Source organism: Lepidochelys kempii, chromosome 14 (assembly GCF_965140265.1).
Source record: "Lepidochelys kempii isolate rLepKem1 chromosome 14, rLepKem1.hap2, whole genome shotgun sequence".
Lineage (NCBI taxonomy): Eukaryota > Metazoa > Chordata > Testudines > Cheloniidae > Lepidochelys > Lepidochelys kempii.
Genome location: NC_133269.1, coordinates 2,255,370 through 2,274,603, shown reverse-complemented (window position 1 = coordinate 2,274,603; position 19,234 = coordinate 2,255,370). Strand labels below are relative to the sequence as shown.

General features: G+C 51.7%; 2 protein-coding genes across 14 annotated transcripts in view; both read right to left on the bottom strand.

Moving 5' to 3' along the window:
- Window positions 1-10,329, bottom strand: part of ENDOV (endonuclease V) — a 43,235-nt gene extending 32,906 nt beyond the window's left edge. For 3 of the 5 annotated variants that reach the window (XR_012154790.1, XR_012154789.1, XR_012154788.1), the window contains exons 1-8: window positions 10,068-10,329; window positions 8,164-8,335; window positions 6,955-7,089; window positions 6,372-6,411; window positions 5,921-6,033; window positions 5,466-5,534; window positions 4,597-4,725; window positions 741-847 (exon numbers count right to left, since the gene is read on the bottom strand). Coding sequence is in view for 2 of the 5 variants with exons in the window: in XM_073310615.1 (XP_073166716.1) it covers window positions 4,597-4,725; window positions 5,466-5,534; window positions 5,921-6,033; window positions 6,372-6,411; window positions 6,955-7,089; window positions 8,164-8,335; window positions 10,068-10,123 (714 nt within the window). In the remaining 3 variants the exon portion in view is untranslated. The remainder of the gene's footprint in view (window positions 1-740; window positions 848-4,596; window positions 4,726-5,465; window positions 5,535-5,920; window positions 6,034-6,371; window positions 6,412-6,954; window positions 7,090-8,163; window positions 8,336-10,067) is intronic. The other 2 variants (XM_073310615.1, XM_073310616.1) reach the window with 2 other exon arrangements.
- Window positions 10,330-11,011: 682 nt separating this feature from the next.
- RNF213 (ring finger protein 213) overlaps window positions 11,012-19,234 on the bottom strand; it is a 94,820-nt gene continuing 86,597 nt past the window's right edge. For 5 of the 9 annotated variants that reach the window (XM_073310511.1, XM_073310520.1, XM_073310515.1 and 2 more), the window contains 9 exons: window positions 17,693-17,825; window positions 16,686-16,769; window positions 16,102-16,282; window positions 15,745-15,946; window positions 15,488-15,565; window positions 14,916-15,113; window positions 13,882-13,971; window positions 13,608-13,786; window positions 11,013-13,078 (listed from right to left, as the gene is read on the bottom strand). In XM_073310511.1, the coding sequence (XP_073166612.1) occupies window positions 12,925-13,078; window positions 13,608-13,786; window positions 13,882-13,971; window positions 14,916-15,113; window positions 15,488-15,565; window positions 15,745-15,946; window positions 16,102-16,282; window positions 16,686-16,769; window positions 17,693-17,825 (1,299 nt within the window). In that variant the 3' untranslated portion in view covers window positions 11,013-12,924. Of the gene's footprint in view, window positions 13,079-13,607; window positions 13,787-13,881; window positions 13,972-14,915; window positions 15,114-15,487; window positions 15,566-15,744; window positions 15,947-16,101; window positions 16,283-16,685; window positions 16,770-17,692; window positions 17,826-19,234 lie in introns of all 9 variants that reach the window. The other 4 variants (XM_073310516.1, XM_073310517.1, XM_073310519.1 and 1 more) reach the window with 1 other exon arrangement.

Genomic DNA, 19,234 nt, shown 5'->3' with positions numbered 1-19,234 from the left:
TCAGAGCACAGGCCAACAACTCTGTTATTTAAATCAGGCATTCAACATTCCATGGGGAAAAGCCCAAAGCTACAGACATTGACTCAGTGATCTCCATCAAGCCATTGGAAGATGCCTAGAAGTGGTCATGAACCAAGGGTCCTCCATGTGCCATGTGAAATCCTTTAGGAACAATTCTGGTGGAAACAAACTCTTAGTCAGATAGCTTCATTTCCCAGAGTACAGCTCGTTCTCAGGTGTGTGATTCACAGAGGAAAACACACCTTTGTCAAATCTCCAGCTAAGCAGGACAGGGCCTGCTCAGTACTTGGCTGGAGGCCTCCAAAGAAAACAGAGTGAGCTGTAGCATGTGCTGCTGGTGACTCAGCACTGGTGCAGGTCAGAGTCACCGCGGAACCAGTGGCCTGGTGTGGCGCAAGGGGCCATCTTTCCAGTGAGAGTCAGCCCTCTGTGGTCATTAAAGGAGCCATAGCCACCTCAACAACATAACGGTGGGAGTGCTGGGCTAAACTCTCCCCAAAGCTTCACTTGGGAAAGTCATTCTTCACTTCGTCCCTTAAAAACCTCACTGCACAGTGGTAGCTCCGAACAGCTGCTGTGCTTCACTCCAGAGATGGCTTCATGATACCACCCCCACTCTGAAACAGTTTGGGCTCCTTCCAGCTGAAGGGAACTAAACAAACGTACAAGGCCAGGATGGATTAATAAAACTCTCAACGGCTGCCCTGGATGTAACTCACATGTTTGTGCTGTTTGTGAACATTCCCACACCGAACTCCTCACTAGCTTGCTTCACGCCTCCCTGTGAGTTCTGGGCCGGAGATGCTGCTTAAGAGCCACTCACCAACTCCACATGCCAGACAATGAAATACAGTTACATAAGGAGCAGTTTGTTTGGAGGAATATTTTCCTCTTTTTGTGATTGGACAGTTTCATATCTCAGCTGACAAATAACTCTGATCACTCTTCAGGATAAGACATTACGCGATGAATTTCATAACAAGGGAAACAGACTGCTCGACAGAATGCCTACTGGGAGCCCAAGTAGCAAAAGCCTGATTCACTTACTGTTCTTCTGCAGGAGGAAAAAGCCCCAAACCGAGTTCACCTAATAACACAGCTAAGGCTTGATTAGGCAGCAAGTTACTTGCCAGCGCTCACTCCTAATGCTATGCTGAGAGACAGCTTAACCCAGCTTATTAACCCAGAGGCTAATCAATAAGATGGATCATTGTGCTGTAATAATCCCTTCTATTTTCGGAGGGGACTAGTGCTGGCATTAGGGGTCTGGAATTTCTACCTTGTCTATTTTGTGAATGGGCACCAGTGGCACATGTGGGCACAGCAAGCTGGTGGAGGGGGAAGGAGGGTCAGGTCTCAGGGAGTAGGGGGTTCTGGCCCTCAGTTGGCAATCCCTGCTGGATAGCAGGGACATGTAACAGGCAGGGCAGGGCTGATAGCTTGTGTTCCAGTTCCTTGATGGAGGAGAGTTTAACAGCACAGGTGCAGTGGCTTGAAAGTGCAGCACCTAGGGGCACCAATTCAGACTCGTTTCTCTGCCGCTTTGTGGCGGGCCAGCATTACCCCACAGATTGCTCTGCCGGCAGCTCCTGACCCAGCAGGAACCTGCTGGGCAAGCTGCCAGCTGGAGTGAAAAGGGTCAAGTAGTGAGCAGGAGTCTGATGGGCAGCAAAGCAGAAAGGCAAGACTGCAGAGGTAACAGAGCCTATTCCAGTGCAGGTTCTGTTCCATCCCTGGGAGTCAAAGGCAGGGAGCTCATATGCTAAAAGGCTCCACTCCATACCCCGTGCATGTGTAGTTTGGAATCTGGACAGGCTTGGAATTCTTGCACCCACTAACAGGTCAAGAGGAGCTCTTATTCGGGACACCAGGGGCAGCTCAGGAAGATTCAGTGTCATGTCACCAGTAGCTGTAGGTAGAGTGTTTTGCCTGTGGCAATGGGAGGCTGGTTTATGTTCACCTGGGTTCCTTTGTTTGGGTTGCACCTGGGAGGTCCCTCTGGCTGGGATCAAACCTCCGCAGGGGAACCTCAAATATTCATGAGCCTGCCAGACGAGACAGAGTGCTCCCTCTCCACACACGGAGTTCTCATGCCTCGGCCTCGTATTTGCTCGCAGAATGAGGTCCAAGCGGGATATAAATATTTATTGTAGCAGACAATGAATTTCCCTCGGCTTCCTCTGAAAGTTCACAACACTTGCTGCATCTGAGACACACGTCCCCAGTCAGCAAAGCCACCTCTTGTTCCAAATACAAATGCGACCACGTTCATGGCCAAGATGATGTCTGGCGCCCACTTTGTACAACTTAGCCACATGTACCCCAGTGCAGGATGGGGCCAGCTGTGCCTCCAGCAGGGGGGCAGGTTTATGTCCCCACAGCAGCTACACAGCCACTGCTGTCATGTAAGACTGCACCATGGCCCAGCGAAGAAGGGAACGGAAGAGCTGAGCTCAGCTGTGAGCTGCACCTGTTTGAAACTACCAGAACCTTCAGAACCAGGGAAAGCTTCAAGGGCTGATAACCCTGAAGCTTCACCTTGGGCATCAGAAAAGCTGTGATCACAAGGCACTACCCAGGCAAAACCTGCTGTAGGACATTCCCCTTTCACATATCCTCAACGCCCTGCAGGCTCACCACAGAGAAATACCACAGAGAAAAGGCCGACAAGTCACTTAGTGCAGGAAGGACCCCTTAATTCTATTTTCTAGTGCTTTACTCAGCCCAGCTTTAACTCAAAGGGCTCTGGCTTTCAGCCCTACCACACGCTAATCCCTGTTCTATGGTCAGCTAGATCTCAGCAAAAGGATTGCCCAATGTTGCTGAATTTTCAGCTTTTGCTCAGTTTTATCCCGTTCCTCCTCCCTAGACCACCCAAACCAGAGGCTCCCAAAAGCTGCTCCAGGGAACAGCTACAGCATCTGTGGAGACCTAGCTGGTGCCTGGTGCTGGCTCCACTACCTCGCCTCCAGCCACTAAATCACATCAAAAGAAGTTACATCCTTTGTGACTCAAGTTCTTGTTTCCTGTAGATGATTGTTGTCATAACCCCAGGGAGGCTGAGTGATGCGGGGCAGGTTCCATGAGATAGTGAATTGGCGAGCTGGTGAGGTCCATATAAGCCTCTATGACACACTCTCCATGAAGATATGACCTGTACTATGGAAAAGTCCAAGAATCCCAGCGCTGAATAATTCCCCTCCCTCCTTGGGTTCACACCCTTCTAATCCTTGGAGATAGTTCTCAAATCTTTCCCCGGAAGGAGTCACCAGGAAATCAATTTTGTCCCTTTAACTAATGCCCCAGGTTAGCTGCAGCAGCTGGAGGAGTCTAGCTGGCCAGTCTCAAAGAGGCAGGGGAATGGGACTGAAGGTGACAGAAAGCATCTGTGATGAGTAGGGCACCTGGGTCAAAATGATTTCCAAAAGAAAAACGGGCATGTTTCCACTGGGGAAGGCTTTTCCCCTTCCCTCCTAACACTCCCCCAAGTGCCACACAGTGCAACTATGAAAGGCTGTCTCCTGAAGCATCGGGTGCTGGCCACCGGCAGTGAGCTACGGGACTAGACGACCTGTAAGACTGCTCCAGTCTGTCAGGAGGTGGGATATGGGCCCAGAAACACCATGATCAGCTCTGGTCTGGAGACGCCAATGGGCAGTTTTGCTTTGAGGTTTGCTGGTCACTCCACAACTAACAGTGTCACATGGTTCAATTTTCAGAAAATATCACAAAGCCAGTGAACAGCTTCTGTCTGCAGCGCCTGTGTGTCTGGCCTTGGTCGGAGCCTTCTCAATACTGCTCAGAGAGGCAGCAGAGCCAGGGCTGGCAGACACGTGATGAAGGCCGAGGTGTAGCAGTCGGAACACTCCCTGTTCCAGGGTGATGTTACCACGGGGACATAGAACAGACTCTGCTCCCCAAATGCAGAGCAGGGCAGCCTGCCTGAACTGCCAATGGCAGGGTGATCCTGAGGAGAAGGAAGCTCTTGGCCGGTAGAAATTCCAGCGCTTCACACTTCTTGAGACTCATTTCTCCAGCCCTGCTGTGATTTAATTATAAAATTGCTGGCAGCAAGAGGCACTGAATGCGATCTAGTGCTGCCACTTACAGGCTACATCTGGAACCGGCAGCCTGCAGCTTGTTGCGGAGTGCGGCATTCCCCATAGCCCAGAGGATGAACACTGCAGTCTGTGTTCGGCTCCACATTCTGGGAAAACTGCACCTCCAGGTCCTCTGCATTATTAACCCCAGAGCCAGCCTGCAGAGAGGAGCAGAGAGCCCCACCAGGCTGGATCAGGGACAGGTCAGGAGGACAAAGAAACCGGGAAGGAGCAGTTTGTTCCTCGTGTTTAAGACAGGTAGATCAGAACTGCCAGGACTGGCTGTAGCCCGTAGCTGGAGGGGATGGCCCAGCAGGCTCAGGAGCTGCTCTTGGGGAAGGGAGGCCAGCTGAGCTCCGACATGCTGTCGCAGCCCAGTAATTCACAGCTGCCTGTCACCCCTTTGCTATCTAACAGGCCACGTCTCCCATGACAGGCTTGGATCCCCATCCCCTAGCTGCCCCTGCCTTCGCACCTGTCGGATGGGCTCTGGGATCCGGTACCTACAGCAGGACTGGACCAGGCGCACTGCCGACTCCAGGCACGTCCTGTGGCCTACGGAGACATAGATGGGCTTTGTGCTCTTGTTGTAGCTGCGCAGGGCCTGGAGGGTTGGAAACCGGACAGATCAGAGATTTGGGGCTTGTTTAAAACAAGCACAAGACGTCAGTGATTGCACACGCACATGGGGACACTTGGGAGAGCTGGGGGGTGTCAGACACTTCGGAGCCCAGGGCTTTACTTCTCCTCTCTGCTTGAGAGCATCACAGGGAGGGTCTGTCTCCTAGGGCTCCTTGTGCTCCCCTCCCTCAATATTTCACTGCTCAGAGCAAGGGACCTTGCTCAGTGGAACCTGGAGTGAACTGAAATATATCCATGCGAAGGAGGCAGCTGACACCTGCCAGTTCTGAGTGGGGACACAGCTAGCCCCACCATTTCCCAAGCTGCCTTTTCCACCAAGTTGCAGGGGTTCCTGTCTCACAATCTGGAGACCTGCCACAGAAAAAACTCCTGCCTGTGCTTTGCCCCTTTGCTGTAATGGTGCAGGACACGGGCAGCTAGACCAGGACATGGCATCTCACATTCCACTGTCACATATGAGAAAGAGGCCATGCATCCCAGGAGGGGATCCCACGCCTTTCTGAGAGTGCCTGCGCTGAAAGGAATGGGAGGGGAGCCTTAGCTCTGCTCTGCTCAGATCCTGCCCTCCTGGCTTATTGTCACTGGGCTGCAGAGAGCTGCACTATACTTTGTCCCCTCCCTCCTTCCCATCTGAGCCAGGCTAGGGAACATGGAGAAGGCCCATCCATGACCAACACGCAAAGCAGACTCCCCATGACTTACCATGCCCAGGACTCTCCCCGAGGTGCCCCTCAGAGGGAACATGGCTCCTCCCATCTGCAGGTCGCGGATCTAAAACAAGCAAGCACCCAAGGGCCAGCTGGTGAGAGCTCCAGTGCATCAGTTCCAGGAGGGGTTGGGAGAGCCTCCTCCAGAACTTCCCTTCTTTGTCTGAACAGGCTTGTTTTGCGGGGAAACGGAGTGATCACTGCAGCCACCTTTGCTTTGGCCTCTACTTAACGCCAGCATGGAGTGCCCACAGTGCGGCCAGCACTTCCTGCTGGGAAAGGCTGGGACGGAGAAACCGGGAGCTGCCCCTTGCCAGCCAGCATGTGGCTCCCCAGCTCCCCGTGGCGGGAGAGGCCAGGAGGGGGGTCGCTAAGAGCTCCCATTCACCCAGGCTCTTACTCCATTCCCCGCACTGGCACAGGAGGGAGGGATGCTTGTGCTGGCCTTACCTGCTCCTTGTGCAGCTCATCCTTGACCAGGCCATCAACCTGCAGGAGATTTTTGGCCACACCAATACAGGGCAGGCCCGTCAGCACCCCCAGGTGGCAGGCCACCCCAAACCCTGCCAAAGAAACCAAGAGATGGTCAAAGGAAACAGGAAGGGGCCAGCAGTGGGGTTCTCCATCCTGTTCTGGTGACCCTCATCAGAGGGAACAGCCCAGGGTCCCCGTTGGGGGGCAGCGCTCTCTCCTGGAGCCTGGGGGTCCCTGTCGGGGGGAACAGTGTTCTCTCATGGAGCCTGGGGGTCCCCGTTGGGGGGGGCAGCACTCTCTCCTGGAGCCTGGGGGTCCCTGTCAGGGGGGCAGCACTCTCTCCTGGAGCCTGCGGGGTCCCCGTTGTGGGGAATTGCTCTCTCTTAGGGCCTGGGGGTCCCCATCAGGGGGCAGAGCTCTCTCATACCTCTGTGATGGAGCACGCCATTCCCATCTACGAGCAGCACCTGGAAGAGCCCCCAGGTGACGTGTTAGTTACCAAGCACCATGGAACGCGCTAGCTGAGTGAACGCACCTCCGCCCTGAACAAGTGGCGAGTGAGGCCAGCTCCGTGAGGAAGGAGAAGGCTCCATTTCAATCCTTTGCCCCACCCCTACAGCTCCTTTACCCAGGTTCTCCCCACCCCTGCCTGCTTCGCTCTCTCTTTCATGCCCCTTTTGATGACCACCCCTGGGAGTAGGGAGCTGATATTTCTATTGCAGGCCGAGTGCCCAGCACCCCAGTAGTGCTAAAGAAAGGATGGGAGTCATCCCAGTGTCTTCCCTTCCCTGTTCACAGACACGGTGAAGTCTGGCTGAGCATTGGCTTGGTTTCCCCATCCCCCTGGAGACAGCGAAACAGACACAACAAAAGGCTGTGTTAGGCTGCACCCTGCCCTGCCCTGCCTGCTGCCGAGGTGCTGGCCAGCGCAACCTCGAGGGAAGATTCCTTTTCAGGTCCATCCAGCACCCCAGGGACATCTCCCCATGAGAGAAAGGAACATGCTGCACCTGAGGCCTGAGCCCAGGCTCTCGCTCCTGAAGTCTCTGAGCAGCTTCCACCAGGAAAGGGGCCTCTCGAAAAGCTAAGTATCCTGCCACGTAGGGGGCGCTCACGGTTACCATCTGACAGTCCTCATATAGCACCTGGGACAAAACAAGGACTGTGCTGAGAACATAGACTCATGTCTGCAAGGGGCAACTTAACACAGCAGACACTAGGATCAGTGTACTGAACCCAGGAACCCAGGCCATCACTGGTTTAACCCTGACCGGCTCAGATATTTCTTTTCCAGTATTTATATTCTCTCTCTCTTGCTTCAATACTCTCCCCTAACCCTGCTGGGCCGCTCCCACAAAGTTAAACACAAATGCTGCACATTAGCTCCCACCAACTGGTCCCCTCAGTGTGAGCATAGGGGTGATGGGTGGAGAGAAGTAATGGGCAGATGATGGAAAATGACCAGATATACCCTAGTCTACCCTACTCTGCTTGAGTGCAGGGACTTTGCCAACGGCTAGGGATGCTTCGGCCCCATTTGAGTGTTCAACAGGGGGAGATCACTGTCAACTTTTTACATTAGTTGAAATCTCTACATAAACTCTGATAAATCTTTATTAATTCAAAGTTTAATGACTGCAGAATGTGGGAGATTCACAACAGATTTGGAAGTGCCATTGTAAATCACATCTCATATTAATTGATTGCCAGAGGGATCTGACAAGGAAGGCACTATCTGTCTAGGAATGCTACATTGTTTTAACTTGCTCTCCTGGTAAATGTTGAATAACAATGGCCTTTCTGCGGTTTGTTTCTGGGTAGAGGGTGAAACTGATCATTTCCAACATTTATCTAATTCAATCAAAATCTTCAAAGCCAGTTTATGAGCTATTTCTTTTCAATATCATCATCTCTGACCTACTCCTGAACAATTGCCATACACTGGAACCATCTCCCTGGGCATCTAGAAGTTCTCTGTAACTCCATGACCAAACTACATATTTCCAAATTAATTTTGCTAGGTAATACCAGAGACCATCACTTTCTTCTTCTCACCCATGCTCTCTGCAGAAAGCCTTTTCTTGGTGAACATGTGGGTCAGATACTTGGCTAGAGCCTTGTGACGCTGAGATACAGTCCATGATGCCCTTTGGGGTAGGCTGGTTTTCTACAAAGCCTTTACAGGTATCCCAACCATGAGACCGTTTAAGGGCCATTACCTCAAGATCTGGGTAGCTGAGAACCACCAGGGAAGCGCAAGCGATTGTGTTGTTCCCTTTGGCATAAGAGAGGTCCACCCCTCCCACTCTCTCCAGTCCTGCAAAGGTGGAATCTTTCTGCCACTCCTCAGTGTCCTCCTCAATCACATTCGCCTTTAGCTGGGCCTGCTTCCTAAGGAAAGATAACCACAGGCAAAAATAGTGTCTTTTTATTCCCAACTCCATACACAACAAATTGAAATGACAGGAGAAGCAGGCAGGTACGGGCATCATGCAAATTTGTGTTTATTTCAGCACGTTTCCATTCAACAAGACTGCTGGTTTAGGCACATGGTGGGTTGGCAGGTGGACAGCATATTCCTTGGGGCAGTGTGGTCTAGTTACTGAAGCAGAACATCAGGACTCCGAGGTTCTAGTCTCAGATTTGTCAGTGCTTCTGAGTGACCTTGGCAAACCTAAGCTATTACCAGCAGGACAGTGGGGTGGGAGGAGGTATTGTTTCATATTCTCTGTGTATATATAAAGTCTGCTGCAGTTTCCACGGTATGCATCCGATGAAGTGAGCTGTAGCTCACGAAAGCTCATGCTCAAATAAATTGGTTAGTCTCTAAGGTGCCACATGTACTCCTTTTCTCTTGGCAAACCTGTGTGCTTTGGTTTCTGCAGTTGGAAAATGGAGGGGATAAGAACCCCGTGTTTCGCAGCAGGGTTCATGAGGGCTGACTGCAACGCATTTGAGATCCTGTGCCAGAACAGGGGCTTTTCATTGCATGGATGGGAAGGGATGAAACAGTCAAAGCCGACAAGCTGGCCGGCTCCAGATCTCTGCAGAGACCTACTACATGAGGCCAAGGAGTTACCTCACCTCAATACTAAGGCAGACCCTGACCAAGCTCAGTTAGTGTCCACAAACCTGAAGGGGACGAAGGGCACGAAGCCCCGTCTGAGCCCAGAGGAGTGACTACACTGCCTGTGGCACAGAGGAGACAGAGTCACTCTCTCCTGACAACACCCCAATAACAGGGGGAACAGGGGAGAGCCGCAAAGAGCATCAGGAATAGGGTGACCAGATGTCCCAATTTTATAGGGACAGTCCCGATATTTGGGACTTTTTCCTATATAAGCAACTACTACCCCCAACCCCCTGTCCCGATTTTTCACATTTGCTATCTGGTCACCCTAATCAGGAAGCAGAACAGCTGTCATGTCCAAGAGCCACTGGGACAAACAGTGCCTGCCCTTCGGGAAGGGAGAGATGTGGAGATGGTCCCCACTGCTGCCACCAGGTCAGGGCAACTCGTAGAACTGGGGACCCACCTTTGAGTGACACCAGGGACCACAGCCCGACATTGGCTAAAAGGGCCAGGCTTTGCCACCTCATCCCATGCCCCATCCCAATGGAATCAAGGGTTGCCAAGTGTCCGGTTTTCGACCGGGAAGTGGCTCCAGTCAGCACTGCTGACTGGGCCGTTAAAAGTCCAGTTGGAGGCACAGCGGGGCTAGGGCCGGCTCCCTGCCTGCCCTGGCTCCGCGCGGTTCCTGGAAGCATCCAGCATGTCACCGCGGCCCCTAGGCACAAGGGTGGGCAGGGAGGCGCCGCGCACCGCCCCCACCCCAAGCACCGGCTCCGCTGCTCCCATTGGCCAGGGACCACAGCCAATGGGAGCCGAAGGGGCGGGGCCTCGGAGAAGGGGCGGGGCAGAGCAAAGGGGTTTGGTTCTGTCTGTCTGGGAAGGGGAGGTCCCCAGAGAAGCCCGCCCCTGACGCCACAATATGACGCATGCGCACAACGCTTTCGCCGCTCGGAGCGACAAGACTACACGTCCCAGCATGCCCCGCAGCCGGAAGTACGGGCCGTCCTACGGGGCCCCTCACACGCCCGCGCCGCGCTCCCCTCCCATTACCGTTCCCAGCGGCGCAGGGTCTCCTCCTCCGGCGGCTCCGTCTCGCTGGGCGCCATGGCGCCGCTTCCGGGCGAGCCGCTTCCGGCGGGGTTGCCGCTGTCCGGCCCCCCGGGGACGCGGAGCGGAGCCGATGGGTTCCTAGGGGCCCCGGCGCGGGCCGGGCTCCCGGGAGCTGGTCGTGCCTTCAGCGCGGGGGGAGGGGGCAAGTCGGCCGCGGGCTGCCAACTGGCTAATCCCAGCGACCCAAACACCCTCGCCCCGCCCCTTCTCTGAGGCCCCGCCCCTTCTGCGAGGCCCCGCCCTCTCACTCCAGCTGCGCTCCCCCACCCTCCCTCCCTTTCAGGGGTTGGGGGGCAGGCTCTGGGGGCAGGTGGGTGCAGGCTCTGGCCCAGCGGCGCTTAGCTCGGGCAGCTCCTGGAAGCGGCCAGCATGTCCGGCTCCTAGGCGCAGGGGCTGCCAGGCAGCTCCACATCGCCCCCACAGCTCCCATTGGTCGCGGTTCCCGGCCAATGGGAGCGGCCTGTAGAACCGCCCTGGACACCTCTCTGCCTAGGAGCTAGAGGGACTTGCCAGCCGGGCAGGCAGGGATCCTGCCTCAGCCCCATTGCGGCACTGGACTTTTAGCGGCCTAAAATCTCCCGGATTGGCTTAGGTATCCTCTTGGAGATGGAGCCCAATTCCGGGAGACTTCTGGCCAATCCCAGACGGTTGGCAAGCCTAGGTCTGCTCGCGCTTGGAGCCAGACTTGGGGCTTGTGGCACCCATGACGCAGCAGCATCTGTGAGGGGGAACAGCCCAGCTCGCGGGGCTCAGACTTCTTCCCTTCCCCCCGCCTTCCCCTGCTTCACGCCGGTCCAGACCCAGGCCCAGCTCCAACCTGATTTGCAGTGCAAAGTAAGATAGGAAGACTGGGCTGAGGCAGAAACTAGGCCAGTGGTTCTCAGACTTTTGTATTGATGACTCCTTTCACACAGCAAGTCTAAGTGCAACCCTCCTTATAAATTAAGCATTTTAAAAAAATATTTAACACTCTATTATAAATGCTGGAGGCAAAGCAGAGTTTGGGGGTGGAGGCTGATAGCTCACCCCCCCACCCATGTAATAACTTCGTGACCCCCAGTTGGAGAATCCCTGAACTAGGTGAAAGGAAAGGGGGAGACCTGCTGTGACTGAGCTTTGCAATGAAATCAACATCGCTTTGCTGGCCCTACAGCAGCCGAGAGGTCCACCTCTGGTGGCTGGGGCTCTTGGGTCAGAAACTCATCACCTCTCCCCCTCGAGGAGGGGAGGGAAGGGAAGGAAATGACATAGGGCAAGCTTCCCTGCTCCTGTTTTACATGTCTGTGGGGAATTGAACACAGCAATCATCCATTAACTCTGTCCAAATTTGCACTTCTGCATAACTAGCAGCTTGAAAGACAAAAGAGGCCAAGGTTTTAAAGGTCAGATTCCTCATAGCACAACTGTGCATTAGGTGCTTTTCAAGACACAGTTTCAAGCATCACTATTGACCACTAAGGAATCTTCAGCAGCAAATATTTCATTTATTGAAGAAACAGCCTCAAAACCCTCAGAAATAAAAGCACTGAAATAGGCGCACCCTTCTACAGTGGTCGTAACTTATCTGATCAAGTTTATTAAGACTAAATGCAAAATACAAAAAATAATCAAATCCTTCATACAAAGCAGCTCAGTGAAGTATAAGTAAGTCGAGCATGATTCTCTCTAAGTAAAGTGTTACAGCTAAGGCACCTTAAAGCTAGAAACAGCAACAAAACAGTGACTAGAAAAGGTCACCTAATGCTCGCTGTTGGAAGTTAGTTTGGGCTCTGTCCAAACTGAGACCCTGAGGTATCTTTTTTTTTCTTTTTAAAAGGCAACTTGAAAACATTAACTGTGCAGTAAGAGATGGAAGAACTGCAACTGTAAATAGAATCCATACTGCTTCCAATAGGCAAGCCATCATGATTAACCTAGCCTGGCAGCACCCTTCTGATGCAAATTTACGTTACCTTGGGGAATGGGGTGGGAGGAGAAGAAGAAATGGTCTTGGTATTGGGGGTAGTAATTCAGGACTATCAGGTTGTCCTGGTATGTGGGATTTGGGCTACGTGGCCTTTTAATGTTTTATTTTAAGGCAGCTACAAGAACTTCCGTGGCGAGCTTTGAAATGTACTGTTTTTTCTTGTGTGTGTTATGCAAAGAGGAATTTAACCGACCTCTGGTAACTGATACCCCGGGACTCATGAATAAAGCTATACAGCTAAAAGAGCCAATATGACCCTTTAGACACATGAAGGCAGCTTGGGTAGTTTTGCAGCAGGGAAGCTTATGAGACCTGGATGAGGGAGGACTACATTTGTTTTTCACCCAGCTGAAGGGGAAAAGAGTGGCAGTAAGGGAGCATGTGAACTGGCCTACAGAAAACATGGAGAACAGAGCGTGTCTCTTCAAGTAGCTCACAGGACACTTGGTAGCCGCAGCTTCACCCCCCCCCCCCCGCCCAGGTCGCTGAAGAATGATGGAGATGGGAATTTTCACCGCACCTCCCTCTGAACAGTGTTTCCATCTCTGCTTTGCCTACTCAAGAAATAGCACATATTTGTATATACATTTATTTCCCCCCAGTCCTTCTGATGCATAAAATCCTTTATGCTTGTGCATCACATGTTGGGCCTGAGTCCAGTGTGAGAGAGAGTTTACTTTCTAGATCTCATTGACATGGCGTGTTTGTGGCACCAGAATTCACCTTGTACTGGAAGGAAGATCAGTGCAAGGAGCAGGTCTTACATAGACCCAGTGCTGGTCCTCCAGTGATCTCATGTAAAAAGCAGTGTTTGCAGGATCCTCTACTATATTAACTTAGTCTACGATCCCTTTTAAGGACTGCAGCAGCTTTCCAGGCAGCAATACAGTGAGAGAGCAGAATCTCTTCTGGGAACATATCCTCCAGCTCTGTAAGTACGTTGCTCCCTTTCCTTTCAATATACGAAAAAAGTGTATCCTTCAGGCTAGAAAATAAAGAATGGGAAAAACACTGTTAATAATAACATTGCAGTATGCTGCATATATCTCACACACACACACAGTGAGATAGATTAAATGGTGCTACAGGTCAGGTTCGAAATACATTGGCAACACCCATGGAAGCTCAAGAACATAGATGTGGGAAGTGCTACAGGTTAGGATTGAAGTGCAGGTGTAAAGCTGTGTATGGAAAGCCAGCTGTGCTGGTCTGCGCTATGCTTGGATTTGCCCAATGCTAGCATTCCATTAAGCATTCAAAACCAGCAATTCCCACTGAATATTTTACATGTCATACGGCTCTGTAGAAAAGTCACATGCCCCAAAGTTTGTATAAACATTCTTAGCACCAGCCGAAGCTTTTCACTGTGCAATCAGTTGGTGTTTTACGCTTTGTGTCCATCTGGGCAGGAAAAACTAAGCGAATTCTTTGCCCCTTTGCAAATGCATGTAAATGACAGAAATTAAAAAACGAGCACGTGAAGGTGGTTAGATCTGGGCTGAGCAGTCCATTACCTCCATGAGGGGTTGAGCTCATCTCCAACTTTGGTATGTTTCAACTTCAGGATGATCATTTCGTGCAGCTCCTGCAGGAAGGTCTCCAACCCGGCCTGAATGAGGAAGGTGTTGAGGAGCGTGGTGTTCTCTGAACCAAGTTCAGCTTTATAGGCTGCATCAACATCCACAAAGGGATCCTAGAAGGCACAGCAAGAACATGCACATGTGAGCAGTTTTCTCTGGGGAGAAGAAAAAACACTGAACCGAATGCTGAGGCCAGACACTTTCCTACCCGTTTGAGACGCAGCAGTTGCTCAGACTTGTGAGTAGAGAGGAGCTGCCACAGGGCTATGATGTGCTTTAGGTGACATCGACTTAGGGCCTGAAAGAGAAACACACCAATGAAGTAGAATTGAATGCGAGGGATGCACTCAGGAATACCTTGCTCTTCATGTCTTCGTCGCTGGTCTGTGTTGCAGCAGAACACGGAAAGGCTTAAAACAATTAGACTATTCTGGTTTTCCCTGTACGTTAAAGTAAGCACAGGAAGGCTGGTGCAAGCAGGTAGGGTGACTCAGCAGATGTGAAACATCAGTGATCAGCAGGAGTAAATATCAGGACATATTACCATAAACAAAGCAAAGATTCCCAGGGCTGGAGCTCACCCAGCCCTGACACCCTGGGTGTGGAGGCCTGCTTTCCAAAAGGCAGTCTCCCACTTCTGTCTCTCTCCAGCTGCTCAGCCCCTATAGCACCTGTGCAAGGGGAGGGCAAAGTGAAGGTGGAGTTAATGCCATGTGTACTGGAGAGGAGAGGAGTCACAGAAACAGTCTCTTCTGGCACTACTATGCCCATCAGTGGGAGAAGAGAAACCCTACCACCATCCTGGAGAGAGAAGCAGAGGATATTCAGTTCTGTGCTGGTGAAAGCTGACTCTTCAGGGGAGGCTTCCCATGGTATCTGCCTTCTCTTGGTCTCTGTGCTGCATCATACCCAGCACTTGCATCACCTGACTCAATGATTCCCCTGCTTGTTCCTGAATCCTAGCAGGACACCAAGGATCTGCAGAGCAAGTGAATTTGACACATCACACTTCCTGCCCCAGCTCTGTTGTAGTGGTTACAAAGGGCTACCCAACAACATAAGCTGGCTGAGCCCTACCTCAACGTGTGTCTGCAGGAAAGATGAAATCACCTCACTTGCCCTGGGGCATGTGGGGTTTTTAATACCAATTTTTAAAGTTGGGCTGTTGCTGCGCTTGGAGACCAGTCTGATTGGATGTGTTTTCGAGTTTGTACACTCAGGGAATCTGCTCACTGGACTCACCTTCAGCACGTGGGGGCTTGTCTGATCCCCCATCTGCAAAATAACTTCAACATAATGGGTCAGAAGCATATCTGGGTCCTCTCCAGCCATGGCCAGGAATCCCAGCGTGATTTCAGCAACTGACAGAGCTTCACAGATGTCATTGTAGGACTGCAGTTCCCCACTGATCATGTTGATCATAGAGTTAGGGAGGGAGCTCTGTAATTGGAGGAAACACAGTCACCACTTAGCATTCCTCATCATTCCCTTTCATTATGCAGTGAAGACCTGCGTCTCACGGGTGCCCAACCTGCTGGAGCCCCAATATAGGACCAATTCTCAAAGTACAGGGAGCTAAAGATAAAGATGTTTACCTCCATTTCCTGAATCAGGATGTACGGAGGAGAGAACACTAGGTTTGTGGGCATTTAAGGCACAAATGAGTTAAAACATGAGGCACCACTGAGTGTCCTCCTTATGGGCCCCTATAACTCAAGAGGTGCATGTGGGAGGAGTAAATTCAGATTTTTATCCAGTTAGAAAGCCTCTGGTCACTCGCTAGTCCTGCTACTTTGTCCATCTCAGAGACTCACCTGATTGAGTTTGCTCTTTACATCGTTAAACAGATGCTCATAATTCCGGTCATGTCTGTACACCAGGGTGGGTATTCCCTGTTGGGAGAGAGAGAGCGCACGCGTGTGAAATAAGGCTTACAGGTTGTCGATCTTGGTGGAATGCACTTAGGTCGCCCCTGTTGTAGCACATGCCAGCTGAATAGCAGTGAAATGAACACCAACACTGGCTGAAGAGTTGTCTGCAAAAGGTTGCAACTGGCTCCCATCCTCCTTACCACTAGAGTGATGAGCGGCTTCCCCTGCAGGAACCTGCTGGTGACCTGCTGCTGGATCTTCTCCAGGTTGAACTCCTGCAGAGTCTCCCCGCCTTTCTCCACGCTGTACTGGCAATTGGACAAGATCAGAGGGACCAGGTCTCTCTCCACCTCATAACTGATCACATGCAGATCAGCCACCTCTGAAGGGCTGATGGAGTAGCTGTGGGAAAGGAGGAAGCTTGGTTATGTTACAGGCGGAGCTGCAGAGCGATGAGCAGTCTTGATTCGCTGCTGGGGGAAGAGGAGGCTGAGGGGACAGCCGATACCCAAGAGAAGCAGCGGCATGTGGCACGTCCAGCTGACACATTACCATACCTGTTGGTTTCCATTGTGTTTTTCTCCACTGTGTAGATGAGGTCATTGTGCATGCTGATGAGGTAGCTGACCAAGGCTGTGGAGCACAGGCCCAGACCCCGTCTGCGTGGCAGGAGGTTCTCAAACTCGCTGTCTAGGGTCAAGTCAGCATCACAATAGCCTGTGGGAAGCTTAATTTCACCTGCAACAGGGCAGAGAAGCCTTTCACAACAGGCCCACAGCCACAGAGGCTGAGCTCCCTCTCCTGAGCTGGGACAGGGAACCAGTCATTTGGCAGGTTAGGATGGGGTGTTCAATAAGAAGAGGGAGGCAGAACACAGCTGTTTTGCAGCTCATCCTAAGTATTAAGGGGTGGTGAGTAGGGGCAGGAGAGAGTATTGGAAGGGGAAACAAGTTCCCCCTTTGCACCCACCCCATTTGTCGACACCTTGATGTCGAAAGCCAGCTTTCAGGGTACGTATCAGTGCTGGAAGGAGCTTAGGTTGCCAAAGGGTAATGAGGGGTCAACCTTCCATCACCTGATGTCGAGTGACCTCCCAGTCCTGCCATTCCAGTAACGACAAGATTGTACACAGCACACTCACCATTGGTATCTAACGATCTTCTCAACTTGTTCCACACAGACAGAAATGTGTTCACTCTGATTTGCCACAGATTCCTCATCTCATCTGAAGAACACAAAAACCAGGAATCCTTGAAACACCCTTTGCTGGCCTTCACAACACCTTTGAATCCCTTAATACACTGGCTTTCCAAGTGCATTCCAGAACACTAGCTAGATGGTCAGAGGGTGTCAGCTCTTCTGGTATAGCAGCTTCTAAACAGCATAAAAGCTAAAGATACATTAAATACTTTGCTAATGTTACTTTTCCCTTTACGCAATTGCTGTAGTTACCAGAGTGAGAGCCACTGGGCAATTTCTGTATTAAAACGTGGTCCACGCTATGGAACAGTGTCGGATGGCTGGGATTTGCACCATCACTTGAGCTTTCAGTAATTCATCCAACAGATCTCAAGCAAACCCTCCACGTTCATGTGCTCACGTCCTCTCAAACTGGCTGATGACTCTGGCTATGTACACACTGCAGCTAAAGTCAGTATAAGTTATGTCGCTCGGGTGTGAACAAGCTACCCCTGGAGCGACATATGTTACAATGATGTAAGCGCTGGTGTGGACAGCGCTATGTCGGCAGGAGAGCTTCTCCCATCTATATAGCTACCGCCACCCACAGGGCCTGGAGTAATGAAGTACCCAGGAGAGCCGTTTCCTGTTGGCTTAGAGCATCTGCATGAGCAGCGCTCCCGCAGCTACATTTGTGCAGCGGTGCCGCTGTGAGCTCCAAGCAGAGCCATAGCCTTCCACGCACAAGGGGCCAGGACTGCTGAGGGGTCAGGGTGGGTCATTCCCTTTAATGGGAGCCAGAGCTCACACCGCAGGCTTTGCTTTTAAGCTTAGGAGACGTGTCCACTTCAACTTTGAACCTCCAGGAGAGTCAAGCCCTTTGCACCGTTTGCCTGATGCACTGTGTGTGCGCTTTTGTTAATGACAAACTGGAAATATTAAAATTGGACCATCTCCTGCCAGTCTTACCTGAATGGAATTTAGAGACAAAGTCTCGGATTGTGCGGTGTTCCACATCTGTAATATTCTGGAATCTTTTCACCAAGTCTCTCTGCAGAGCCAGGATGTCTGGTAAAAACTTAACCAGCCTCAGTTCAGCTTCCTAGAAAGTGGGAGAGGTGCCAGGAGTATGAAGGCAGATCATACCGGAGATGCAGAGACTGCACAAAGGGTTGGACAAGCTTGCAAAGGACACAGACTTGCAGCCTTGATGTGTGTTTTTATTTAAACTATTTCTGAATGTTTAATGACAAAAAGCACAATACTTTACACATGCAAAACTCACCGAGCGTACAATGCTATAGACAATGCTTATGTAAATAAAAATATGGAGAATGTCTTGAATTTGAGCATCCTCCTTGCAGAGAGGCTCATGCTATTCCTTCTCCATTTCAGTCTGATTTTACTATATATGCCAATGAAGCAAGTACTTGGCTTGTTTTTAAGGTGCTTGGTCACTGGGGAAGTCACCACTGTGGTCAGTCCCTCCAGGGCACTTGCAAGGGCCAGGCAGATTGCAGAAGAGTCTGTAATACCCAGGCTGCATGTTCAGTGAAGGTCACAAAGATAGGGGGAGGAAGGGGGAAGAGTAGGAAGCTGTCTTAGGGAATGATTCCTATAGAGCAGGGGTGGGCAAACTACGGCCCGGGGGCCACATCCGGCCCTCCAGATGTTTTAATCTGGCCCTTGAGCTCCCGCCAGGGAGTGGGGTCTGGGGCTTGCCTCACTCTGGCACTCCAGCCAGGGAGTGGGGTCAGGGGCTTGCCCTGTTCCATGCTGCTCCTGGAAGCAGCAGCATGTCCCCACTCCGGCTTCTACATGTATGGGCAGCCAGGAGGCTCCACACACTGCCAATGGGAGATATGGGGCGGTGCCTGCAGATGGGGCAATGCGCAGAGCTGCCTGGTCACGCCTCTGCGTAGGAGCCGGAGTGGGGACATGCCGCTGCTTCTGGGAACTGCTTGAGGTAAGTGCCGCCTGGAGCCTGCATCCCTGACTGCCTCCCGTGCCACAACCCCCTGCCCTAGACCTGATTCCCCTCCCACCCTCAAAACCCCTCAGACTCAGCCCAGAGCACCCTCCTGCAGCCCCAACCCCTCATCCTCAGCCCCACCCCAGAGCCTGCACCCCCAGCCAGAGCCCTCACCCCCTCCCGCTCCCCAACCCCCAAATTCATGAGCATTCATAGCCAGCCATACAATTTCCATACCCAGATGTGGCCCTCGGGCCAAAAATTTTGCCCACCCCTGATATAGAGAGTGAAGTACATTAGCGGCAATGAGAGACCAAACTGCACTTTCCTGTATGGAGACGTATTGAGGTATTTCCATTCTACTTTAAGAAACTGCATAATTAGATTGTGCTTGGATTCCAAGAACAAATATAATTGTTACCAATGCAAGCTAAGAGTAATCTCATCTTGTGCTTTAGGACGTTACTTTTGGCCATATTTTTGAAAACTTCTTGCTGACCCCTATGCAGACATGAGAAATGAAATCAGGATACTGCCCT